Below are 27586 nucleotides of genomic sequence, written 5' to 3' on the forward strand. Positions count from 1 at the left end.
AACATCCAAGGACCTAACTATTCCAAATCTGTGCCCTTTCCGCACGATGAAGAAGGGAGGCCAGTACAACTTCTAAACTTCTAAATTAGACAAGAAAAATAGCCTCCTCGAACTCAACCTAGGGATTCTGCAGCTCTGCACACAAGGAAACAGGAAAACAAGAATTCTTAGAAAAAAAGATCAGCAACTTTGCATTATTTTTGAGGAGTGGGAGAATAAGACTCTGAAGCCTCTGTTGAGCCAGGTTATAAATTGCTAACAGGGGTATCAAGAGGAAACTGGGGCAGAGATTAGAAAATATAAGGACCAAGCTCCCTGATCCCCAAGAGCACCCTCAGCAAGAACATGAGTATTCTTGGGGAGCTCAGTTCCCAGAGGAGCATCGGGAGAGCCAACATAAGGGTATATACAAAACTTCACAATAGAAAGATGCCAAAACCAGACCACTGGTGCCTACTCACTACCCATCCAGGAAGCACTGGGGCACAACTATATAAGCTAACAAAAGTAGCCCTAACAACTGGGGAAAGAAGGATGGGAGGGGGAGACAGGCAATAGGGCAGCAGCATTGTTCTAGTTTCCCTGTGGAGTTCAAATGTGTGTGGTTTCAAAACAAAAATCCAGAAAGAAACATGAGATTAATGCATTTATTCCAAGTAATTAACACATTAAAAATAAAGTTAAACTTGTCCAAGCCACTCATAAATCTTTAATCTTTTGAACAAAATGTACAACCCAAAACATCACACTATGGTGTAAATAACTTGGGAAAGAGAGAGGCAGAGGAAGGAATACATATGAGTGTGGAACAGAGAATGAGTCCAATCCCAAAGCAAGTTTCAGATCTTCTACCTCTTTAGAACAGAAATGGCTGCTAAACAATTTCACACAAAGTGTCAGTGGATCACAATACAGTGAACAAAGGCCATTTCGAAAATAAAACTGACCCAAAAAGCATATCTGCTCCTGGCACTGAGGCGTGAATAAGCCTTACCGATTTGTTGTCTTCCAAAAGTGAGCCTGCTAGATTTTCTTCCACGTTTACTGAGGCCATTTCCAAACAGGTATGTGGATTAGCAGGACCATCTCAAGCAAAGGCAACAGAATGAGGGAAGTGTGGGGGTTGACATGCCACAAGGAAGTAAACAGTAAACAAAAGAGCTACTCACGCTGCATTTCAAACAATGTTAAGGCAGGCCCATCCAAATGGAAGCCTAAGAGATGAACAATCCTTCCTTCAGCAGTAGTTTTCCATTTCAGCAGGTTTTCTTGTGTTTCTCCCAGAGATCCATCAGCTGCCCAAGAAATTGGGTGGGAATACAACACAGCAATTGGAGAAGTCAGCTGTCTCCCTCCTCCCCCACATTCCAGAAATGGCAGAGTCAAAGCCAAAATACAATCAAAGCACACTATATGGTGAGCCAGATAGACATTTGATTTTAATGACAAAGTAGGAGAAAATAAATTGGCAAAAAAAAAATAATAATAATAATTAACAGAAAATACTTTACAGATATGTATAGAAATAATGATTGATTTGTCTGGTATCTTAAGGAAAATGGAAAAAAGGAAAGGAGGTAAATTTTTTAGCTTCCATGAACATTTACTCTTAAGATGCTGACTGCATCTCTTGGTGTAGGTTCCAGATGAGATAGCCAACTAGTCCTGGATCATCTGGGCACCTGATTTATAGAAGCCAATTTGATTCATCCACAAGTAGCTCTGAATTTGTATTCTCAGTTGTGAACACTGGATTCTGTGTGGTCCTGGATGGCATCAACTGCAGCTTCTTGTGCAGCTATTTCCTGAGGGACCGTATTGCCTCCAACTACCTGCTCCCTTGTATGGGACCCTGAAGCCATAGATTTTACCATATTCAAAGGGCTGTCATTGTACTCATCTACGTGAGGAATTGCTACCTCCGTGACAGATGCATTCGGTATCTCTAACTGTAGTGGTCCCATCTCCAGGAAACTACACTCAGGAGGGTCACTTGGCTCAGAGAGAGGAGAACATATCTTCTCTTTTTGAACTCCAGATGTCCGCGTGACAAAGTCAACAAGGTCCGGAAGGCAAGGAGATGGCCCAAGGCCTAAAGGATTAATTGTTTCTGATTCCAATCTGAGTGAATCTTGTTTCTCTAACTGAGAAGTTTCTTCTATTTCCTCAGGCATCATTCCTCCTGCTAACAGGTCAAGGGCCTGGTGTGTTCCCTCTAGGCTCCCCAAACCAAGGCCAACATTTTCTATAGAAAGTCCAGTTTTCAAAATGTTAGGAGTGATCCTCCCAATTCCCGGATTAGATGAGTTTTGTTCACCCTCTGCTCCGAAGTTAAGCACCAGGGTTTTGGGAGAATCTAATGGAAACTCAGAAAAGGATGGTATTGGTTCAAAGTCAGTGAGAGTGGAGGGATTACTTCCTATAGGTGACACAGAATTTTCTTCACGTACTTTCTGAGACAGGGCAGTTGCAGATCTATGTCCTGGGTCTACCCGAGTATTGCAGAAATCAACACCTATATCCCCCAGGTTCCCCAGGGCAGCAAGCTCTTCTACTTTTAAGTTTGTAACTTCAAAGTTTTCTAAGGCCTTGCTTTCTATTGTCACTGTTAGTTCTGGATGGACATCTCGAAGATCCAGGGCTTCTGCTTTTGGTTTCTCTGGGCTCTCCCAGGTCTCTGGCTTCTTGTTCTCATCCCAAACAGTCAGTTCATAGATCATTTTACCCTGAAACTCTTTTGATCTTTCTCTCTTCAGTTTAAGGCTTCTGTACCTAGAGGCTCTAGAAGCTGATCCTGGAGCTGAATTTTCCAGCCACTCCTCACTAGCAGTTGAAACTCCTTGCTCCTGTTCACTATCTTTCAAACACATATCTGATCTGGCTGGGGACTGAAGAAGCAATTCTGGGGCAGAAATTTTCACAGGTGTATCTTGTGGGTTCTGGAGTAAAGACCTAGCTTCTGACGGAAATGAGTCTATTTTTGCCTTTGTGGAAGAGAGCGCCTGTGCATTCAATTCAGTCACTACTTTACTTTGAGTTTTACTTCCTGTTATCAATTTCTTGGACTGTTTAGCCTTTTTGTCAGTCATTTGCATGTTGGGCTGTTCTACTTCTCCTTCCCACACGTATCTGTTCCCATGGTTCAAATCAGAATACTCTACACTATTGGGCCCAACATTGGTATCTGTTCCCTCTCCCACTGTCCTCTCAGAGAGCTTCGCTCCCCCTTCTTTTAGTTCAGTGCTTGTCTCTACTTCACTTTTTTGACAATCCTTAGACTGGTGGAGCTCCTGGCTTTCCTCATCCTGGTTACTAGATTCCACAAGGTGGGTTTCTAACAGCTTCTGAGATTCCATGGTATGACAGTGTACATGTGACAGCTCAGGGGCTGGCTTGACACCTGGTGGCCCAGGGTATCCCAGGTCAAGTTCAATTTTCCCCTCTGGAGATACATCCCTATTAGCATCACTCTGGAAGGAACTAGAAGTCCACATGGCCAAAGTCTCTGTCTTTGGGGTAATAGTTTCATAAGGCCTGTTTTGGCACAACCTTGTCAGAGGCTGTAAGAAGCCATAGCTGCTACCTCTGCGTTTTGAGTCTACATTTTCTACAACCGACCATTTCCCTAGGGACACCAGAGGTTTTGAAATGGGCTTTTCAGGGCTGCTGACTAAAGGAGCAGAGACCAAATTTCTATCTGGAGGCAACTCCTCTTGGGATGCACTGCTGTTCAAAGTAGAAGTGGAAGAGGTGTCTGAACTTTCAGCTCTATTTTCCCCATTAGCCAATGGACCACCACTCAGCTTAGTCTCAGGGGCCCCTTTTCCACCACTACTGTAGAATATGTCATACAGATCCTTAGCATTGGCTGTGGCTAAGCATGAATTTCGCTTTTCCAATTTTTTGGCTTGTTCACTGAACACACTTGAGAGGGGAGGTGGAGGACGCACTAACACAGAGAATAGGGTCTGGTCCCGGTCACTCTCACTCACCCCAGGAGCAGTCTCATCAGAAGGAATGGCAGCTGGCTGTGCTGAGGCCATGATGGCTACCGGTAATACTGGGTTCAAAATGTTAGGACCCAGGAAGCCAGGGCTGACAGTGTGAGATACAGTTGGGTTTGATTTTACTGGAGCCAAAATAGCATTTGCTTGAGCAGGAGATGGAGCAGCTGGATGAGGTATAACTGGGGGTGGTGGAGGTGGTGGTGGAGGTGGCGGTGGTGGAGGTGGTAGCATTTGTTCAGGTATATGTGATGGCTCATTCTTTTCAGCCAGCACCATTTTTTCCTCTGGAGACCCTTTTAGAATCACCTCTTCCCCTCCAAATGCTTTAGAGATGATGTCGGGAGGCAAGAGGAGATCAGCTGAAGACTCTTTAACCACTGGCAGAGGCTTAGCAGTGGTTCCAGAGGACTTGATGGATAGAAAGGTGTTAAGAGGAGCTGGCTTGCTTACTGTGGCTGAACCTGACTTGCGGAGGACTGTGGATGGGATAGGCAGGTTGGGTCGGATCTTAGTCTGAGTTGAAGTTGTCACTACAGGCATCCAAGGGCTAGTATGTGCAACAACAGTTTTCCCAGAGAGCTTGATTTTGATGGGCTTTGCCTTCCCAGCTTCAGCTCTGCCATCCTCTTTGTCCTTACTATTTTCCACAATCTCTTCTTTGGGAATACTTGGGGCCACTGAACTTTTTTCCTCCTCTTTTTCTGGCTTCTTCCAGCTGAATTTCCCAAAAGAGGAAGATGTTGGTGGTTCTTTCTTTACTTCTTCTTTTAATTGGAGTTTGATGCTAGCCTTCCTTTTATTTTCAGCCTTTTCAGGGGAGTTCCCACCTTCAGAAACTTGGTCCTCTAATTCCTCAGACACCCTGTCATCCTCCTTTACTTCCTTCATGATCTTTGCCTTTTTTTCTTTCTTCTCTTCCTTTGGTTTCTCACTGAGTTTGCGCTTTAGCTCACTCTGCCGTCGCCGTTCTGTCTCTAGGACCACAGCCAAGCCAGCTTGGCGGTCCAGATTCCGCCGCTCCTCATACAATGGGTTTTCAACCACATATTTCTAGGAAGAGAAAAGATAAAGGCTCAATAACTGGTCAAAATACTATAAGAGAGAAAAGTTGGCCCTACCACTGTTAGAATTCATTTAGTGGAAATCCTCAGAGTCACCTTCCTCAAGGATAAATGGTTCTCTCAGGTCAGCATTGCTTACTAGGATTGAGGAGAACGTCCCAGTGATTACATGGAATTTGAAATATTAATGAATTTTTTGAGCTTTTTCTGGCTCTGAGTTTGTTTGACAACATCAAAAGGATTACTGCAGAAAGTAGGAAACTCCATAGGCTACTACAAAGACCAACCTTATATTTCTCATTGTGCTGATAACCCTTCACATGTTGCTCTCCAGAAATTGGATCCCCCAAAAATTCCTCACAGAGCTGGCAGTAATATCCAGTGATGGGAATCAGAAACTCAGAGCCTGGAAGAAGTGGAAGAAAGTCAAGAAAATAAGTCATTTCTACCCAAGATGACAGCAACCAAAGGAAATCCCACTTCCCTTCTGTAGTAAAATGGTTAATGGTATAGAGGACCTTACTCACTTTCAAGTCAGAAGGAGCATTTAGATGAATCCCAGTGGTATGTCTTCCCAACTTAAAGCTTGAACTCAGGACCTCTACCCCTTCTACGTTTTGGGAACACTAACTGGTTAATTCAGGAGTTTTCTGTGCCAGACTCAATTCTGTTGCTGATTCTCCTCAAACTCCAACTAGCACTAAGCATCTTAGGAGATTTAAAAATTATACTCCCAAATAGCCCAGTACTATTGGTATGAGGATCTCTCATGTTGGTATTAATTACTTAAGAATCTATCTTCTACAATGTAAAGGATGTAGCAGCACTGACTACTTATAAAGGTAAGAAATTAAGAAGCTTAAAGACAAAGAAACTTTCTATTTCTCAACTTAGCCCCTAATAACAACTATTCAAAAATATTTTATAGTTCTTAGTTGAAAAGGCAGTCATATTGCACCTCTGACTGTTCTTTTTTACCTATATTTCAAATAAATAAGATTTTGGTGCATAAGCCAGTGACGAAGAAAGCCGTACTTTAGTCTATGTGCTGCCAAAGCAAGCACAAAGAAAGTTATATTTTAGAGTGGTATGTGTATGTTTAACATCTGTTATATTTTTAGCCATATGGGTAGAGATCATTCTTGTCTTATAGCTCTCTTTATTTCTTTAGGAACTAGTTTTGCACATAGAAGGCAATCTTACAGCTTTGTTAGAAGTAATGGCTATGTCTCACTCTATGCTGCTTCCTTGTACCTTAGTTCAGGGATACCTCTTCCCTGACTGAATGTAAGGAAACCACAAAAAAGACAGGGAGGAAACACACCTTTTGCAGGAACAGTTATCTTGTCAGTGCGCTTTACAGCATCTTGCTTGGCTTCACTCTGGGTCTTTGAAGCCCAAGGTCTGTTGTAGGGATCCAGTGTCTATTTGCAAGAGGCAGAGGTGCTCACACACAGCACTAAAAACTCAATGACCCACTTCTCTCTCTTTTTCTCCCCCACACCAGGGGGACCAGAAGCCCCCAGCTACCCACCCCCACCCACTCTGCCAACTGTTTAAACGGAAATCACCTGTGGAAAAGGTAAACATATGTTAGAGTAAGTACTAGCAATGGATAAAATGAAACAAATAATCAGGTACTCAAGGAATCAAAAGAGGCAGAAGCCTCACTTACACTTGTCATGGTGTTTAGTTACAGGCAGGTCCCCTGGACTGAGCCCTGGGGATGGTGTCTCCTTTGTTGGTATCTCTTGGCTCTTCAGATTGGGGCTCCTGCCCATATGAGAATGTTTCATTTTCCAGCTTCGTAATGCAGATGGGGGTATAGGAGTTTGAGGGGAAGGAGGACAAGAATGGAAATAACAGAGGGCAGGATACCTACCTGTGTGTGCTTCTTATTGTGCATATGAGTGAAGAAGTCAAACATGGTCCCACAGATGGTGTTGCAGTCTTTGCACCAGTGATTGCCAGCATCATAATACTCATAGGTAGCAATGGGCTGATCAGACTGCTTAGCAGCTGGCTGGGGGCTCTCGGCAGGCTTGGGGCTCTTAGTATGGGAATTCTCATTGTTTACCTTTGATTCCTAGAGGGGGAAAAACCTTCACTAAGAAGGAATTCAAAGTAGTCTAGATCTGTCTTCTCTCAGAAAAAGCAAATAGCCTACCACAATAACAGAAATAGGACCATATGACCATATTTCCAGTGCCTAAAGCTGCACAAACTAGGAAAAACCCCATGAGAAATCTTCCTGCAAGGCTCAAACAGAACTAATTAGATTCCATAGTGCCATGTCATCGTGGAGAATAAATCATAATGGCAATATATTTACTTATATATCCTAAAATATCTAGAAGAATACTCAAGATTATGGAAACACTGGTTGCCTCTGGGAAGGGGTAACAGAGAACAGGAATGGATAGGAGTCTTTTACCGTATACCCTTTGGTAAATGTTAAATGTGCTACCTATGCAATTAAATACATTAAATTTATCAATCATAATGACAACTAGGGGAGGGAAGAAAACCAAAATGGAAAAGGTAACTGACAGATTAAGCAAGTGCAAAAAATAGATGATAGTGAACTCTCTTATCACAGACACATCCTGGTATAGATTAACTAGAGAGCAAGGTTGGCATAAATAAAGGGGATAGTCATTTATGTGGGATGACTTAAAAGGATCTGGGTAAAATATTTCTAACTGCCTAAAGTATCACCATTAGAATTTAACACCTTCGAGTTAACATGAATCCTCTTTTAAAACATATCAACTCCCCAACATTAAGTTATCAATAATAAATACTTTAAGGCCTCCCTGGTGGCACAGTGGTTAAGAGTCTGCCTGCCAGTACAGGGGACACGGGTTTGAGCCCTGGTCCAGGAGGATCCCACGTGTCGCAGAGCAGCTAGGCCCATGCGCCACAGCTGCTGAGCCTCCACTCTAGAGTCCGTGAGCCACAACTACTGGGCCTTGTGTGCCGCAACTACTGAAGCCCACACGCCTAGGGCCCGTGCTCCGCAACAAGAGAAGCCACAGCAATGAGAAGCCCGCACACCTCAACTAGAGAAGGCCCGCGCATAGCAACAAAGACCCAACGCAGCCAAAAAAACAAACAAATAAATTAATTAATTAATTAATTTAAAAAAATACTTTAATATGAAATCATTTGTCAGCAAGCTGGGAATAAGACAATTCAGGAAATGAGAATTTTGGATAACATTGGGGAGTGAGGCACAGACAAAAGGTAAATTTTGGAACACAGAGAAGGTAAGTATGAATGAGGTTCCACAGTAGACAAGATCAGGGAACTGGGCACCCTGAATACTGGCTGGTGGGGAGAGGAAGACAATATGGAGAAAGGGAAACAATTAAGACTTCAAGGATAATCTTTCCCTATTAGAGTCCTATTCAAGAGTCACTAAAGAGATCGCACCCAGCAGGTAAGGGATGGGCACATGCATACACTGCTGGTGAGTACTAACTGGCACCATTTTTCCAGAAGATAACCTAGGAATACATATTACATACCTCAAAATTCTTTATACCCTTGACCCAGCAATTCTACTCCTTGACATTTATCCTTAGGAAATTATGTCAAACTACAGGTGATTTGGTTGGTTAAATAAATTTTGGTATCCATACAACAACAAAAATAAGGTCGCTAAAAATGATATTATAAAAGTCTATTTACTGACATGGAAAGATGTTCATGATAGACTAGGAAAGTAAGTAACAAAATACATCTGAATAATCAATACAGATATGTAAATAGGCACAGAATATCAAATGTCACCTTATCCAAAAGACTTTCCCTAACTACTCTATATCCCTTATCCTGTTTTCTTTTTTTAGGCACTTGTCATTACCTAACCTGCACTTGTTTACTTATTGACTATCTTCTCCCATTTCATTAGAATAAGGACCTTGTCTATTTAGTTCCCTGATATACTTCCCATATCTAGAACAGTGTCTGGCACTTTTTTGGAAATCAAGAAATATTTGTTAAATGAACGAACAGAAGAAGGGAATTTGGAATAATAAACACCAAGGTATTAGTAACAATTGTGTCTAGGTGAATGGAACTGTGGAATTGTGTGTATGGGTTTATTTTTATGAAATGACCTATTCAAGAGAAAGAAAATCTCAAACCAACTATGCATTTTAAAAAGAGGCAAAGAAAGAAGAAATACCAAGGACAGGTAGGAAACAGAGCTTGTAGAGAGAACATTCTTTACTGCTGAAATGAAAATCCAATTGCAACATATCCTTGTTAGCTTCAGAGAGCATGAAGGCTCACTCAAGTTAAGATGATAGATTATCACGGGGTTGGTGCATAAATGGAACCCCAAACAATGTGTAAGTCAGCTACAAAGGGTCAGAACTTTCAAGCTCTTCTCCCATCAAAGGCCCTGAACTCAGTGATCCTGATATAAGAATACAGTCTTACCTGGTTGAGAAAGAGAACTCTCCCAGGAAGACATGAAAAAATTAGAGCTTGGTTGACAGAGAACACAGAATATCTTCTTCTCTAACCCCCAACATTAACTGACCGTCTACTATGTACTAGATATACCAGATGCCATGGGACACATAAAAATAAATAAGTTATGTTCTGTTATTCTCAAGAAGCTCTCATTTAGTGGAAGACACAGGCATGAGAACAGGCATGATCTTAATCATGTTTTCAATAAGACAGAATGAAATAAATCTTATAAAGAAACAAAGTAATATACTATGGGAGTGTTAAAAAAGGGTTGACTCAATCTGTATGGAATTCAGGAATTCTTCACGGAGGTGGTAGTATTCAAGTTGGACCTTAGTGGATGAGTAGGGTTGGGAGACAGGCTAAGAGGACTATTAATGCAAAATTAGAGAGACACAATAGCATAATGCACATCTGGAAAAGTGCAAGCATTCTAAGGTGGCAGGAGTATAAGGTGTAGTGTCATATTTCTTGAGCACTACCCATTTGCTACGTGCCAGGCACTGAGCTATGTACTGGGGACTATATAGGAGAATGAGACAGATATGGTCCCTGACCCCTTGAACCTTAAAATCTAATTGGGGAACACATGTAATTATATAATTACAACTGCCATAAATGCTAAGAAGGAAAATGTCAGGTATTATGATAGTGTATATCAGGCAAATTTAAAAATTTAACAACCTGGAAAATGAAGGAAGGGAGTCAGGGAAATAATTTAATCTGCAATCTGAAGATGAATATGAGTTAGAAGACAGGATAAGAAAAGTGGGTTTCGCATGGTAACCAGAAGGAGGAGAAGACACAAAGACATTAATGATGAAACATTTAAGGAATGAAAATGCCAGTAACGAAATTACAGAGAGCAAAGGAAAAAAGAGGCATGAAATGAGGCTGAAGAGGTAGGCAAGGAAGTATCTCAATCACCAGCTGAATATGGAGAAAGAATTAAGAGTGTAGCAGCACAAGCAAGAACTGAAGGTGGCTTGAACTTGGATGGCAATAGAGATGATGAGATGAATGGAATTGAGATTTACTTTGGAGGGAAAATTGGCAGAATCTGTAATTGACTTGGTGTGTGGAGCAGTTTGGGAGGGGGAAGCACTAAGAATGCTCTTCAGGTTGTTGGCATGAAAACTGTTGGATAGTAGTATCATTCACTGAGATGGGTAACAACAGAGGAAGAAAAGGTTAGAGGGAGGTTGAGCACAATCTTAGTTTACTTTAGGATATATTGATTTTGAGGTGTTTATGAGACAATGAAGTGGAAACAGTGAGTAGTCTGTTGGACACTCAGATTTGAACCTTAGAAGAATCACCTGAGCTAGAATATAAAACTGAAAGTTGTCAGTATGGTATTTCAGCATAGGACTGAATGAAATGACCTAGGTAGAAAGCAGAATTCTAGAGAATTAGGCTAGAACTGAGCCCTGAAGAACTAAAATATTTAAAGATCAGGAGATTAAACAGGAGCAACCAGTATATAGGAGGAAAAGAAATGTGACAGGAGCCAAGGGAAGGAAACATTTTTTTAGGGGACAATGGTTCCCTATATCAAATACTGATTTGAGAACGGAATTTGAGGCTGTACAACATAGTGGTGACCTTGTTGCTAAACATGAACCTACAAAATGGCATTACAAGTTACGAGAAAACGAGAAGCCAAATTGGAGTGAGTTAAGGAGTTAAGCTAGAACTAGAACACAGAGGGCCCAGGATTCTACTTTGTGGGCAATGGGGAACTGCGAAAATTCTAAAGGAGAATTACCATGATCTGAACTATGCTTTACAAAGATAACTCTAGCAAGAGTAAGAACAGGTTGGAAAAGGATGCTAAGAAAATGGTTAGTTAGAAGGCTTCTTTAGGAGTCCATGGAAATAAAAGATACAATAAAAATGGAAAAGTTGAGTTGTTACCTTGCTGTTGGAAAAGGAGTTTAAGGACGATGACATTTTTTCTGGGCTCCTGGATTTTTCTGCTTTCCCAGTCTTCTCTGTAGGCTCCCTACTGTCATTTGAAGACTTCTGAGATTTATCCAAAATGTTAATTCCCAAGATCTGAGCCACTTTGTCCAGTTCAGACTGCTTTTTTTCTGCCTCTTCTGCCTCTTGTCGAAGTTCTGCAATGTCCTTCATAATGTTATCCTGAAGCCGACTCACCTCTACCAGGAGTGGGTCTTTGTGACCATCCTTCTCCCTTCGTTTCTTACGCAGCATTTCCCCTGAGTAGTCAAATGTCAACAGAAAGAAGCACAAGGAAAGTTAACAAGTCATTTTTCAGTCATAAGTACTAATTCTCAAGACTTTATGGTCACAAAATCTTTCTCCATAAAACATTCTAAAAGCAGGTGAGACTTGCCTTCCACATGGGCTGGTTTAGTTGAAGCTCCTATGGAGGTAAAGGTTGAGTGATTACATTATTTCTCATGTAGGGGTTACTAGCTAAGGATCTATGGATAGGTTTCAGGGAGGCACTGCATGAATCCCTAAAAGGGTATATACAAGTTTGTGTGCATGTGCAACTATGAATCCCGTGGCTGTCCTCTTCAGAGAACTAAAGAATTATTTAGAGGGCAAAAAACATTCAGTCACATATTTGACTTTATCTGATTTAAGGACCCTTCACCAACACCTCCATTGAGTTTTAGGTTTTGCCTCAAGCTCACCTAATGTTATCTCCTATTCCAAATTGCAGGTCCTCATGAATTAATCCTCACAGGATTAATAACTAAGTTTCTCATCCCTAAACAGCCCGAATCCAAACAGAAGAAATTATATCTTCTCTCACTCTCTACTCTTCCATGCTATCACCAAGCTGTAATATAGAAGCCTTGCTATGTTCTTAGTGTGTATGTGAATTCCTAAAAGCATAGATGAAGAGGTGGAATCAATAGAGGCATCATGGAGCATCTTTTTGTGCGAAAAAGGAAGTACTCAAAAAATGATGGACACAGGAGTCAACTTAAAGGGGGTCTTACTGACCAAATCTGGGGCAATTTGAGCATGAAGATAAATAATAATAGTAAAATATTATAACCTATTAAGAATCCATGAGTTCATACTGTTATAAATGGACAGATAAATGCGGGAGGAGGTGTGGGTGGAAAGCTCCTCCTCATAGTAGAAAGCCAACTAATTAACGAAGATGGAATGATGAAATTACAAAATTACTATTTAACAACCATTATAATAATAACTGATTTGGGCAAGGATCATCAATGAATGCTAAAACTAGTGGGCTAAAATTTGAGGAGTAACTGAATATTTACATAGTCTCAAAGTATCTTCCCTATAAGATACTTATTAACTGAAAAGGGTAAAATAGTAACCTTACAGTGGAGAAACTTGGCAGACGCCACCTTAACCAAATGATCAAAGTTGACAACACCAGTATGGGATAAATCAACACCTGATATGAACTTAGCATCACTTCTATGATGTTCCTGCCAAAAATGCATAACCTGAATTTAATCATAAGAACACATCAGACAAACCAAAATTAAAGGACATTCTACAAAATATGTGACCTCTTCTGGAGATTCGGGAACTACTACAGATTAAAGGAGACTAAAAGAACATGACAACTGAATGCAATGTGTAATCTTCCATTTTCTTTTGCTTCAGGACATCATTGGGACAACTGATGAAATATGAGTAAGATCAGTAGACTAGTATATTACTGTTAATTTTCTAATTTTGATAAGCATACTATGGTTATGCAAGGGAATTCTTTGTTGTTAGAAGACACACACTTAAGTGTTTAGGAGTAAAGGAATACATATCTACAACTTACTCTTAAACAGTTCAGGAAAAATTATATACACATATGCACAAACACAATTGAGAGAGAAAAATGGATAAGGCAAATATAGTAAAATGCTAATAATTGTGGAACCTGAGAATTCTTTACACTATTAATGCAACTTTTCTATAAGTCTAATTATATCAAAAATTTTTTGAAAGTGAAGCTTCAGTGTCAATGAACCTGTCTGAGAATCCCCAAAGCTCTCCATTTGGGTCTCCTACTAAAGTTACAAAAGGCAGTCATGCAAAGAAGTGTCTGATACCTTGTTGTTTATGAAGCCGCTCCAACTCAGTCCTGAGATAGTACATCTTCTTCTGGCGAGCTTCCCGGTCACTCTTCAGCTTTTCCCTCTCTTCAATAACCTGCAAAGTACAAAATGGTAAGAGATCCTTTAGCCTCCAACATCCCTTTTCTATTGTTCTTTTCCATAAACCTTCACACTTGATAATATCTGAATGCAAGAATCCAAATGTCTGCACACAGAGGCTCTGACTTTATAGTGAAGGTGATATTTCATTCCAATCCAAGTGCCAGAATAGAATTATCCTTTCCAGAACTGTACTGACCGGAAAGTACTTTTTTCGTACAGGAAGCACTACACTATTAGATAGTAGTTCTGAGCCCAAAAGGAGCCATCAAGAAGGGAACTTAAAAAAAAAAAAAAAAAAAAGAAGGGAACTAATATGTGTTACGGATGAAGCACTGTGTTAGTTGCATTACATATATCACCTTATTTAGTCATGATATTATCTGTTTCACAGTAAGAAAATTGAGGTTGCAAAAGACTAAGTAACATACCAAAAGATCATACAGTAAGATGATTTAAAATCCAGATATGCATGCCCTAAAGTCCCTGATCTTTCAACTGTATTACTATCACCTAATGGAAAAACAAATATGGAGCTCATGTGAAAAATCTGTGTATTGTCAGCCCTGACTTAAGTACTAGGTTTTTAAAGGTAAAGTAAAGGAAAAGCACTAGTCTCCAGACAGTGTCTCTGCAGTCTTAGGTTTTGTTGTAGGGAACCTATCTTCCTCTTTCCCAAAAGACTTAAAAAAAAAACCCGAAAGACTGAAGTTCAGGGCACTCAAGTACAATGGAAAATTAAGAGGTGCTTTTTGTCTTCTCAAGGATTAGCTAAATTTCTGTTCAACTGGAAAAAAAATGAGATTAGGCCTACAATTTTGCCTTTTCTACTTTTCTCCTCAGGTCTTAATTATTTTATTAGCAAACCAAATTTACACATATTACAATTTTATCATCCTTAGGTCACCTTGTTTAACAAAATGAGTTTTTAATTATTAAGGACCTGTAAAATTAACAGTACATATTAATTTTTCTATTCAAAATTCTTCTATTCTGTATTCCTCATCCCTACATAATTTTTACCTACTGCTCTAAATCATCTAGAATTATTATATCTTTACCCCAGCCACTGCTCCCTTTCTATAGCCTGGGAACCCGATGAACAGTATAAAAACTACTTTTTTTAAAAAAAGTATAAAAACTACTTTTGACACTATAAAAACTACTTTAAAAAAATATTATTCCTGGACTCTAAGTTAAACCAGAATAAGCAAAGCTTATTTCTTGGTTTAATTACCAAGCAACAACTAGTTATTAGTTTTTAAACCCCATAATCACTACAGGAAAAAGATCCAAAACTCACTGGGATGAAACATAGATTTCCTGATTTCTTTCACCCAGCCCAATTTTGGTTCCTCTCTCCCTGATAAGGTCATATTAAAGACTTCAAGGTTCCCAGCTCCTACCCATAGGGTCCTAAGGCTGATAATTCAGATAGAGAAATAAACTTAAAAAAGGAAAAAGAAGTCTAGCAATCACAGTGGGACCTATGGCCAGACTTTAGTCCAAATGAGAAAACATAAAAGAAAAAATTATGGTAAGACAGCAGTCTCTAAAGACTGCCTTGGGCCTTGCAAATTTTCAGCTCCCTCTAAAAGACAAAAATTTATGTTAAAATAGAAGATTCAGGCACAGGATGCCCAAAGCTAATATTCACCTTCTGTTTCTGGGAAGCACGGTTCTTCTCATCAGAGATCTTCTCCGGATTATATCTTATGAGTGATGGGATGGACACATGGACAGGCACTTGGGCAGGAGGAATTGAGCCCAGCACTGACTCCTCCTGCTTGGGCTCATCAGGAGTCACAGTGGGGATCACACGGAGATTGGGACGGCTACGGGTAGCTTGTTTGGTAACTGGCATTATCCTGTGTGGTTCAGGTAGAGGGTGGTTTGAAGGTTGGGAGGCAGGGTACATGGGCCACCTTGAGGCTGCATATGCCATGTAGTGCCTATAGGCATCAAAGGAAGCAGGGGGAATGGCAGGTCCCTGGTAGTTTGGAGGTATCCGAGCTGCAGCAAACTGAGAGGCCCTTGGCATATGAAACTGAGATAAAGAAGCAGGGTGTGGAAGTCTAATTGGGGCAGATGGGGCTGATGGCACCATGCACCTGACTGCAACAGATGACTGAAACCCACTGCCAACCACCTCAGGTCCTGCAATATGACCCACTGGATGGTCAGACTTTAGGAACGGGGGGCTGTTTTTTGTGAGCAGGTAAGGATCCACAGGGGAGACTGGGTGTGGATGGGATACCTCTGGGGAGTGGGTATTGCTATGGTGTGCCTCTCCACTCTCCAGTCTGTGAGGATCTGCAGAGCGCCGATCAGCTGAGAAACGGCGGTCAACTGAGGAACAGCGGTCTGCTGAAAAGTGCCGGTCAACAGAGGAACGGCGGTCAGCAGAGGAACGTGATGGCTTCTTGCCATGAAGTCGTTCCTGGGTGCGTGCAGCCAGTTTACTAATCTCTGCTACTCCAATATCCAGCCCTATGGTCTTGAGCAAGTCATGAATCTTCGCATATTCTGGACTGGTCTCTTCTATTGATTCTAGCTTTACAGCTGGAGCTGAAGAGGGTAGGGAGCTTCCCTTCTGCCTCATAACTTCACTTTCAGAGCCCCCAAGGGGCTTTGGTGGAGATTCTGCCTTTAAATCCTCTTCTTCATCCCCATAGAGAAATTTCTCCTCATCCTCAATGTCAGGGAAGCTACGTCGCCTCTTTTCCTGTGTACTGGTAGAATCTGCTAACATGCTCAGAATGCAGGAGAAACCACTGCCATCCTGGCTAGCTCTCTCATGAGGAAGCAAGAAGTCTGTGTGTCGCTCTGGTCCCTCAGCCTTCATATCCAATTTTTCGTTGTGGCACAGAAAACTTCCAAATTTCTCTCTGAGGGGACTGCTGTCTTTGGGTATCCCAGGGAGGGGGCCCCATTGGTAGAGGTTGCCCTGAGATTCCTTCAGGGTAGTCTCTACCATAGTTCCCTTGTTGTTTTCAACCTCTGAGGCAAAAGCAGCAATAGCACCACTTAGTGGAAGAGATGAGTGTCCAGAGTAAACGGAGTGATCCTGGCTGGAGCTGGTACTGCTGGAAAAACTCTCAAGCTGCAAAGACAAACATAACTGAATTAGCCTCTATGTAGAATCTCAGAAAACTAGTAACTGAGATAAATACTTAAATACTTTGTTCTTCTTGAATTAATAGGGAAAAGATAAATGTGGATGAAAGGGAGGTCCTTAGCCTGGTTCAAGATTTGGGTTCCCGTTTCTCCAGATGGTTCTGCTGTAGCAGGGGGAAACAGAAAAGGCAGATTGAGTCTTCATTTTTGCCCATTTGTTGTAGTCTTTATCAAGGAATTTGAATTCAAAAGGACTTTAGAGATGCCCTAGCTTACTTGCTTTCTTTTTTACGGATCCCCGAAAGAAAAAAAACATAAAAGCAGAGAGCTACTTTGGTTGAAGTAGGGTCAGGAAACTCTGTTAACCCTAACTGATTGCCTTCCCTTACTTCCCTAAGTGCCCTCAGGCACTTCTTCAGAAACATTTAGCTCCTAAAAGGACAGGTAAAAACAAGTGCTCATGCCTGACCATCTTTTCATATGTGAGAAAAAAATATCAAGGTCCAGAATGGTTAGGTGACTTATCTAAAAATCACACAGCAAGTTGGTGGTAGAGACGGGTCCAGAATCAGAATCATCTGATTTCTGGTCTACTGTCCTACCACTCATACATTTTTTCTTCTCTTTAAAGAGAGATGAGGAAAATTCAGATCAGCTCCTCCCTTTGCTCTTCAAGCTTCATTTCCAAGAAACCCATATTCAAAGATCCTAAAGGACTATCCAATTTAGAGGCGAAAAAAAAAAAACTTGAATAGATACTTTCCAAACTGTCTGTTTAGAAAGCCTAATACATGACAACAGAAGCCCTCTATTGTTGCATTATGAAGCCTACAGTTTCCTTTGGAGAGTCCTGGAAGGTACGGCTCATAGGCATAACAATGTTGGTCCAACACATATTCCAAAGATACCTTAGGGACACAGCCCCCAGGAAAGTAACTAGGCTTTAAAATATTACAGGGACTAGCAAGAGACCCTAGAAGAAATGCAGCATAGACCTGCATGGAAGGCTCCATTTCCACCTCAATCCGTTTTTTCAGAATTGACTTCTTGGGCATCACAGATACTTCCTCTGGCCGATGTAAAGAATATCCTGGCTCCGATGCTGTTAGGACACCTGACAATCCAGGGATGGGACAGCCAGTGCCACCACCATCAACTCCCACCAGTTCCTGACTCAAGCTCCTACTTCGTTCCTCCTCTTCCTCTCGTTTTCGTCTGGCAAGGTCCAGCTCTCGAAACTCAGGGTCTAAAAACCTAGGACTCGGGCTCCGCCTACGCTGTCGATAGTTGCGGGCCCCCGATGTAAAACTTGGGTGATCACCTCCCATGCTGTGTATCTTCTCTGTGTCATCATAACGGGGCCGTTTGGCCTCCCGGCTCCTTTCCTCAGGTCGTATACAGTAGGAGCCTTTGAGTTTGTCTCTATTCCGTTCTGTTCCCCGCAACAGCTCATCATGACAACTGACATGGGGACTATAATCAGATCGATGCAGGAAAGTTTCTCTTGCTCGGTAGTCCTCGTCAAGTTGTCCCAAGAAGGGACTGAGAGGTGCCTCCTCCCGGGAAATATATCGTTCAAGACCTCGAGAGCACTGGGAACTTCGAGTGAAGACAGAATCATCAGTCAGGTCATCCCTGAGAAAAGAGACAAGCATCACTGAATATAATGGACTCTGAAAGAGCAAGACCAGACAAGGCTAAGAGACTGACATCTGGCAAGGGGGCTGTAGAATGCTTAGAACAAAAGACAATAATCATGAAGTCCAAGAACAAATCTATGTATATACATGGAATATTTCTTCTCCCTTTCCCCAGGGCACAAGCAGCTGTAGCCTCTAACCAAAGGAAGATACTACTAATGTACCTAGACAGAATTCTTAGGCTAATCTCTTTGATTAGACTTTGGGGATGCATAGTATCATGCTAGGGTCTGGGAGATGCAAAAACACCACTACCAGACTACAATAAGACATGGGTTACCCAACTTCACACTAGCTAAATTCTAGCTCTTTGCTACTAAAACTGTGGTCTCAATCAGCAACATCAGTATTACCCAGGAACTTTTTAGAAATGCAGGTTCTCAGGTTCCACTCAGGCCTACTGAATCAGAATCTGCATTTTAACAAGCCCTCCAGGTGATCTGTATGCACCTTAAAATTTGAGAAACACCAGTTCAGATCAATGATTTTCAAGCTGTGTTCCACAGAGATTCTGAAGAGTGCTCAGGAGCTGCCTAAAGGAAGGAGGTAAGAGCCTGCATGGCTCTGGGCCTTCCACCTCACTGAAATCATACTGGTCCCAATTTTATCTGTTTATATAATAAAATTCTATATAATATTTCCTTTGGAAAGAAAGAGTTTCACTGTGGGGAAAAAAAATTTTTTTTTTTTTTTTGGAAAAATATTTTTTTAACCATTGATCTATCCAATTGGCATGATTTTCTCATAAGTTTTAGAAGGTTCTCTAATGCTTTGTTTTGCTGGCTCATATATTAAAAACCATAAAACTCCCTCACAGCCTGTTTTGTTACCCTCTTTCCTGCCTTGCCTGGATATCCACAAGCACTCTGCTAATCTTCGGCCCAGAAAAAGAGTATGTGATGGTTTATCTCACTATATATTTTTATTTTATAGAAATAAAAAGGTCTTAGACTCTTATGGCATGAAGGTAAAAATACAGGATGGGACATCTGTCCTTTTAGCGCAGATCTCTATACCACACACAATATCCTAATCTTTTTGGGCACTATGGTCAGAGTTTCTATTGCCCCCTAAAAGTTTCTGACTTAAATCACAGATAGAAATAAAGATCCCCTAGCACTTTAAGCATACCACTTTGAAAAACTTACATGTCACTCACATTTCAGAGTGAATTACTGTCCAGAGGATGGTAATTATTGCTGTCTTCTACATGCTAGTAGCTACTTCTGTTTTTTTGTGAGTTTTGAGAAATGACTTTTCTTTGTTTTTTTTTTATGGTTGTTTTCCTATTTCTGGGACTAAGCAGAACATCAAAGAGTTGCTTTTTCTCATTCGCCAGCCCAGGCTTTGTTCAGTTTTAGACCTGGGTAACAGCTATAAATAACTTTATGAAAGACTATAAAGGATAAACTTTATCACCTCCCCTATAAGCATGCCACCTATGGGAATTGAGGTTCCTGTTATTCACCTCCTCCCTAAGAATTTGGGGAATTTTGAGGTCCCAATGTACTATGAAATAATAGGAAATGAGAATAATAATAGGATAATAGGATAATAATATGAATGAGAATGACCAAGGATGATCTCCTAAATCAAACATAACTAGAGTAAAACATTTTACTCTGTAGGTTTGTCAGCCACGAAGACATCTATTTCTAGGGAGGAACATCCATGAATTGAGTCACTCCACTGCCAAAACACCATCTACCATACATAGTCTCTGAACACATTAGTGTAGAGGAAAATCACAGGCTCCACGGGTAGTGGCAAGTTCATCCATGCTCCCACATTCTGCTCCTCACCAGAACTATTACATGTCTCCACCAAGCAGCATACTAGCCCAAGATCTAATCCAACATTAAATATCAAGAAGCTAGAAATAATGAAATGGTTCTCAGAAAGACTCACTCTAAACTTGCAATCTCCAGCAAAAGGAGGCAAAAAACAATGAAAGAAGGAATAGAAACAGTTAAAAGAATGTGCTATCATGTAAATACAGGCAGAAATCAGGTTGATTAGAAGCTCACGTCCTCCTTCCCCAGTTCTCCCAAAGGATAAGAGAGAGAACTGGCTGCAATAAAAGTGAGTCCTAAAAAGGGCCCCGATCCCCTGCAGCTCAGAATAGTCCACGGACAAACTCTCTCTGAAAGCTTTGGTTAAGTCCAACTCTTTTCTAAAATAAAATCTACTTAAAAAATTGATTGTTCAATGTAGGTGATGGGTACATGGAGGCTCAGTGTACTATTCTACTTTTTCTGTGTTTACAAATTCCATTAAACAAATTAAAAAAACATATAATATACATCCACATAAGTTTGTACACCAATGTTCACAGCAGCATTATTCATAATAGCTAAAAAGCAGAAACAACTAAAATGTTATCCATCCATCACTGATGAATAAACAAAACACATACAATGAAATTATTATCAGCAATAAAAAAGGAATGATGTGCTGTTATATGAAAAAACGTGAATGAATCTTGAAAACATTATGTTAAGTGAAAGAAGCCAGTCACCAAAGGACCACACCTTGTATGATTCTATTTCTATGAAATGGCCAGAACAGGTAAATCTATAGAGGCAGAAAATGGATTAGTAATAGGCTTGGGGCAGGTGGTGAGACTAATAGCTAAGGATAAGGTAATAAAAATAAAATTGATCATAGTGGTAGATGTACAACTCTATGAATATACTAAAAGTCACTGAACTGTACACTCTAAATGAGTGAATTGTATGGTACGTGAATTATGGCTAAATAAAGCTGTTTAAAATGTATATAAGGAAAAAAAAAGGTCCTCCAGAACCCAAACTTCCCATTATTTTCCTCTGCTGAATCCCCAAAATGCCTGAAGAAAGCTGTTTGCTTCTGTCTGTTCCCTAAGGCAAATCAGAGGGAAAAAATTCTACTCCCTCAACCTACATCAGGGCAAGGAGGAGTTAGGAGAATTCCATGAATGGAACGTATAATGTGTATAGTACTTTGATAAACAAGGGAAATCAACCTCACATCCACAAGTTTTTAGAAGCTAAGAATCTTCATACAACATGTTCACGTTCCCTTTTCAGAATAAGTTACAATCCTACACACAGAGCTGCCATGGTGAGGAGACTGACAACCCTTGATTTGGCTATAACCCAAACGAGGTATTAAAATTTAACAAATTCAATATGGGAAGAGAAAGAATACAGGGTCTCAGGAAAAAATAAACACACACCTACATACAAAGGATGGAAATGGCTCATTTCATTAACTGAACACTGGACTCACAGTCAGGAAGACATCTTGAGAATGCCAACATTCCTATGGCCTGGTTTTAGCCGACAGTAATTATCCACACAAACTATATTGAGCAAGAGTGCTGGGGGCAAAAAGTCTAAAGAATGGCCTGGGACCTCCTTTTAGAACCTTAATCTCACTTTCTCTAAAATAAATTTGTCTCTCTGAAACAAGATTCGTGAAAGAAGATTAGTACCTCAAACATCCTAAGAGGAAATTTTTAATTTTTATAACTTAAACAGACAACTGGCTAGCTGAAGCACACATGCATAACAAAGTTTATGGAAAAGGGAGGTGACACCCCAGAACTAACAAGAGGAAATGCTAAAGTTACCTCAAAACCTCAGCAAGGAAGGAAGAGAATCACACCACGCACCACCTACTCGGACTGCCTACTCAATCATCTCCCAAAATAGAAGCAGCCAGAAATGCAAGGGCTGTTGCCTCAATTAATAGTCACACACCTTGAAACTCAGAAGTTTCAGTATTATATGACTGTCCCGCCTTGCTTCACTACATTGAATAGCCACTGAAGCTTTGAAGTAAATATTACCAAAGGGCAGCAGTGGTCCTCAGATTTCCTGCCCAGCTGTCCCCAACCTGCCTGCCTATACTCTGTGCACTACTGCATGGACAATCTCAGTTTGAAAGAACATTATATTGATTTATTGCTACTGCTAAACATTTGTGAAAACTCCTAGTGTACTGGGCAGAGACCATTAATAGACATGGTTCTCAGCTCTCAGAAAGAGTGCCTTCCCTGCACTCCCATCCTTACTCTTTTACTTTTATGAGGTGAAAAACACCTAATGTGATTATTTACTTCCCAGATATACCTAAGTTCCTAGTACCTGAGATCTATATTTAATACTATGGGGTATTAAATGCCCTTCCTCAGCCCTCAGTGGTTGTAAAGTAGTAACTGAAATTAAACATTTTAGGGACTTCCCTGGTGGTCCAGTGGTTAAGACTCTGCGCTTCCAATGCAAGGGGCACGGGTTCGATCCTTGGTCGGGGAAACTAAGATCCCACATGCCACACAACGCGGCCAAGAAAATATAAAAAAGAAAACACACATTTTAAAAGATCTCTCACTTTCTATTAATGCATATATGTTTCATATATATATATATATGACATGAATTTAGCTAAACCTTTTCTTTTTAATTAATTTATTTATTTATTTATTTTTGGCTGTGCTGGGTCTTCGTTGCTGCTCGTGGGTTTTCTCCGGTTGCGTCGAGGGGGGGCTACTCTTTGTTGCGGTGTGCAGGCTTCTCATCGTGGTGGCTTCTCTTGTTGCGGAGCACAGGCTCTAGGCGTGCAGACTTCAGCAGTTGGAGCACGTGGGCTCAGTAGTTGTGGCTCGCGGGCTCTAGAGCACAGGCTCAGTCATTGTGGCACACGGGCTTAGTTGCTCCGCAGCATGTGGGATCTTCCCGGACCAGGGCTCGAACCTGTGTCCCCTGCATTGGTAGGCGGATTCTTAACCACTGCACCACCAGGGAAGTCCTACGTAATTCTTTCAGAGTCTACCCCACTGAGAAAGCCTTTTCCAATGTTATACTTTGTACTGGATGTAGGGTATAACTTCAGTGCTGTCACCACCCTTTCAAATACACCATTCAGAAAACAGCAACATTTCTACCTTCAAGCACTACTATGGTGTGCCCTGTCTCCGATGAAGCCTACCTGTCCACATCCTCCAGATTATCCACTGGTGACCCCAGTTGATCACTAAGCCGCCGCCGTTCTGGTATGCCAACACAGAAGTGGTCATTGCCAACAGTGATCCTTAAGCTCTGTTCCAAAGAAGAGTCAGAACGCAGACCAGGAGAGCGTCTCTACAAAAGTAAAAAATAACACAATAGTCAATAAGGTCAAGATATCTCTACACTCAAAAATGTTCTCCTCCCTAGTCAAAAAGTTGTGGTCCTACAAGGTGTGAAATGGCTATGGTAAGATTCTACTCCAAAAATAAAGGACTTTAAAAAAAATTATCATTTTTCTTAGATGAAAGTCCATGCTTCCAACCCTCCTAATCAGTGACCTCTTATTCTTTAATTTCCTGGTACCAGGCATGGGGCTAGAGGAGTGAATTAAGTCTGCTCCCAGAACCTATACATTTCCAGTAAAGGAGGCAAGCCAAAAACAAGTTTAAAACAAAAATAAAGTACTTCTGATAGCACTATAAAGTGCTATAAAGTCATTAAAACACAGTAACATGAAAGAGATTGGGGAAAAGGAGCTATTTCAGATAAGCTGGTTAGAGAAGGCTTTCTGAGGTGATACTATTTAAATTGAAGCCTGAATGATGAGATGTCAGCCTTGCAAAGAACAGATGGAAGATGTTTCAGGCAAAAAGAACATGCTCTGTAATGCGCTTAGCATGTTTTGGGCAACAGAAAGGTGGCCAGTGTGATTGCAGCAAAGTGATAGGAGAAGATAGTCAGAAGCCACAGTTAGGGAACTTGGATTTTATTCATAGTATAACAAGCCACAGAAGGGTTTCAAGCAGGGGAGTGATATGATCTAACTACACTACTTCCTCCAGATGCTCACATTGTTCACAACCCTCATCTTCTTCAGGTCTTTATTAAAAAGTCACCTTCCCAGAAGGCCTTCTCTGGCTACCCTATCAAAAATTATAACTCCCTTCTGTTTTCTTTTTCTCTTAGCACTTAATCATATTTAACATGCCAAGACTTTTTACTTCTCTATCTTATTTATTATCTGAATCCCACTGTTACAATATAAGTTCTATGAGGGCAGGGGTTTTTGACTGGTTTGTTCAGTATTGTATCCCCAGTGCCCAGAACAGCATGGTAAATGTTCAATAAATACTTCTCAAATGTATAAAATGAAGGTCTTTAAAAATCACTTTGATTGCTGGGTACAGAAAAAACTGGATGGTAACAAGAGTGTAAAGGAGCCTAAGGTAATAACCTGGGCAAGAGGTAATAGGGTTTAGACTAGAGTGATGGCAGCAGGAGGACAGTTTGGAGGATGTATTTTGGAGGTAGAGCTGACAGGTTAGATAGATGAAGTTATTCTTACGGATTGGGAGAAGGGAGATGATCACTGTTTCTGGCTGAGCAATGCGTGATGTCATTTACTGAGACGGAAAAGACTGGAGCAAATAGGTTTTGCGTTGGAGATGAAAGGGGAGGTTATACAAACTAGTAGTTTTCTGTCTTCCTTACTTTCTCTGTAGTGACTAACATTCAGACTATACATGCTCAGCTATGAAAATCTTAACACAGTGACAAGTCAACTCATCTATGACCAGAGTACCCAGATACTGTTAGAGAGCCACTCAGTAAGACAGAAACTTTGTCACGGGGTGGTTTTTTTGTTATTTTTTAAAGATTGGTGAACTGATAATAAAAACAAATTCCAAAACACCAGATTCTGCCAGGAGGCTCTACTAGCGAGGTGGTTATGGTGAGAAGTCAATATTACGTCTAAACTAAACTTAACCTCATGCTCTGTCCCTTTAGCAGGGAAACATAACAGTTAAAATCAGGGTGTTGGGAACCAGGCAGAGATGAACTGAATCACACTCCACCACTTCTTAGCTGCGTGGCCTTGATCAAGTTACTTAAACCTCTTTGAGTTCCTCAGTTGTTAGATAAGGAGGAACCCTCACCTCAAACGGTCGTTACTGTTCAAAGAGAACGTGTAAAGTGAAGGGCTAAGCATCATTCCTGCCACATAACTAGGTAAGTGGTAGCAGCTATTACAATGACTGTGGGTACCCACACTTCGATTTCGGAGACGCAGCTCTAACTTAGAGACCTAACAGTTTACACTCTCGGTGTCTACCCTGGAACTGTGTAAGCCACCCTAACTCGCCACAAAGACATTTCAGCCATTCCAAGATCCAGGGCGCAGCTCAGGTCTAGGGGGATACAAAACCACGGAACTCTGAGGACACCAACTATTGAAAAAGTACCAGGCACACGGCTTGGAGGAGATTCCCCTTGCCCCGGCAAACTTTTCCACACCTCACCCAGAGTGAGAGAATCAACCTATTGCCAGGAAATGCAGCACTGCCTCCCGACCCGGCGCCCGGGCGCGTCCCGAGTCCGTTATTGTGCAAATGAAGCTCCAGGGGCTGACCGGGAACCTCCTGGTTTGGGCGTCGCTGAGGGGGCCGGGGGGAATGGATGGCCTTCGATGTGGGGACCCCGGCCTGGAGGCCTCGGGTCGCCCGGGCTGAGGGCGTTTCTGGAAGCGGGAACCCCGGGCGAAAGGACTGCAGTAGGAAGGGAGTCCGGGTCGAGGGGTGGGATTACCCGGCTGCCGCTGTCGCCTGGATGCTCTCCGCGGCCGTCCCGGGCGAAGTCGGCGCGAGACTCCCCCCGGCTGCTCCCTCGGAAACCGGCCGAGCCCGGCGGGAAGAGTCGTCGGCCCCGCGGCGGCGGCGGCGGAGACGGGGAGCCGCGACGGGCCCGCGGCGGGGACGGGGAGAGGCGACGACCCCGCGGCGGGGACGGCGAGGCCCGGCGGCCGCGGGGCGGAGACGGGGAGCCGCGGCGACCCCGCGGAGGGGACGGCGAGGCCCGGCGGCCGCGGTGCCCTGAGGGCGAGCGGGGTCGGCGAGCCGGCGTCCGCGACGAGGAGGAGCCGGAGGACGGCGGCGAGGTGCGGCGAGACGGGCCTGAGGAGGAGCCGGAGCTGCGGCCGGTGCGCGGGCCGCCCCCGCCGCTCTCTTTAGGCCGGTGCGAAGAGACGGAGGAGCGGGCGCCGCTGCGGTACATGGCTCCGGCAGCCGCGGCCACGGCGGCAGCTCCGACCGGGGGCGCCCTGGACGCGGGCCCCCAGCGCGCCGCCGCAGCTGCAGCCCGGGCCGCCACGGCCGCCGCGCACCGCCCCCGCACCCGGAGCAGCCCCCTCCCCTCCGCCCCGCGCCGCCCCTGGGGCCCGGCCGAGCGCGCCTCCGCGGCCGCGGCTGGCGGTTGGAGGGCGCGAGCACGCGCCCGACACACCCCCCCCCGCCCTCCGGGGCTCCCCGCTCCTCCACTCAGGGAGCGGCCACAGGAGCCAGAAGTGGGGAGGAGCACGGAGGGCGGCGCGGGGCTGGGCGAGGGAAGGCGCGGGAAAGCGCGCGACCTGCTCTCCTCACGCTCCGCCTCCAAGCCGGCAAGATGGCGGCCGCCGAGCCGCCCACTTCCCCTCCCCCGGAGACCACGTGACCGCGAGAGCTCCGCGCTAGTTGGGCCGGGCGGAAGGAAAGGGATTAGCGGGAGTGGAGCCGGGTCTTCCGGGGATGCTCGAGGCCTTGGGACGCTGCGGGCTTCGAGGGGGCGGAAGCATCTTTGCCTTTTCCCTACCCCCCAACCGTATTAATTTACGTGGGGACAATAAATGGTTATAAATGATGGGAATATAAATAACCCACAAAGCGTTAGGTTATGTTGGAAGTTACGCACCTCGGCAAGAGCGACCAAAGAAGTCCCGGATCCCATAGAAGCCGTACGACGGCTCAACAGTTAGTTTACTTTCCAGTTTGCCTGTTTTCTTAGAGGTTGAAATTGAGGATGGGGTAGTGCGGAATGGGGGCGGATTCGGGAGCGAGAATCAAACTCAAAGCAGGCATCCGAGTAGAATTGTCGCTGTCTAACCCAGAATACTTACGGGGAAGGTCGCTCACCGCTAGGGGTCCACATCGTGACAGATAGGAGGCCTGGATAGTTTTTGCGAGCGACTTGGAACCCCCAGTCTGTGACTAGAATTTTCCTGGACGCCTGGCTGTAGTCGTA

At 42.8% G+C, this 27586-nt stretch overlaps 1 protein-coding gene across 1 annotated transcript; it reads right to left on the reverse strand.

Annotated features, from left to right (window-relative positions):
• Positions 1-1414: 1414 nt before the first annotated feature.
• Positions 1415-26774, reverse strand: ZNF318 (zinc finger protein 318). Its single transcript, XM_007194034.2, has 10 exons — positions 26120-26774; positions 23514-23665; positions 17838-18477; positions 15383-16828; positions 13621-13720; positions 11471-11775; positions 6951-7154; positions 6393-6492; positions 5356-5474; positions 1415-5057 (listed from the first exon to the last, which is right to left on the reverse strand). The coding sequence occupies exons 1-10, from the start codon at positions 26582-26584 to the stop codon at positions 1737-1739; spliced, it is 6852 nt and encodes a 2283-aa protein (XP_007194096.2). The 5' UTR covers positions 26585-26774; the 3' UTR covers positions 1415-1736.
• Between the last annotated feature and the right edge of the window lie 812 nt (positions 26775-27586).

The sequence above is a fragment of the Balaenoptera acutorostrata genome, chromosome 10 (genome assembly GCF_949987535.1).
Source record: "Balaenoptera acutorostrata chromosome 10, mBalAcu1.1, whole genome shotgun sequence".
Lineage (NCBI taxonomy): Eukaryota > Metazoa > Chordata > Mammalia > Artiodactyla > Balaenopteridae > Balaenoptera > Balaenoptera acutorostrata.

Coding starts and splice junctions, on each gene's coding strand:
- ZNF318 (XM_007194034.2), bottom strand. CDS start 26,584: ATGTACCGCAGCGGCGCCCGCTCCTCCGTCTCTTCGCACCGGCCTAAA. Junction 18,478..23,513: donor AATCTGGAGGATGTGGACAG/GTAGGCTTCATC, acceptor CTCTTTTCTCAG/GGATGACCTGACTGATGATT. Junction 7,155..11,470: donor ACTCCTTTTCCAACAGCAAG/GTAACAACTCAA, acceptor TTCCCCCTCTAG/GAATCAAAGGTAAACAATGA.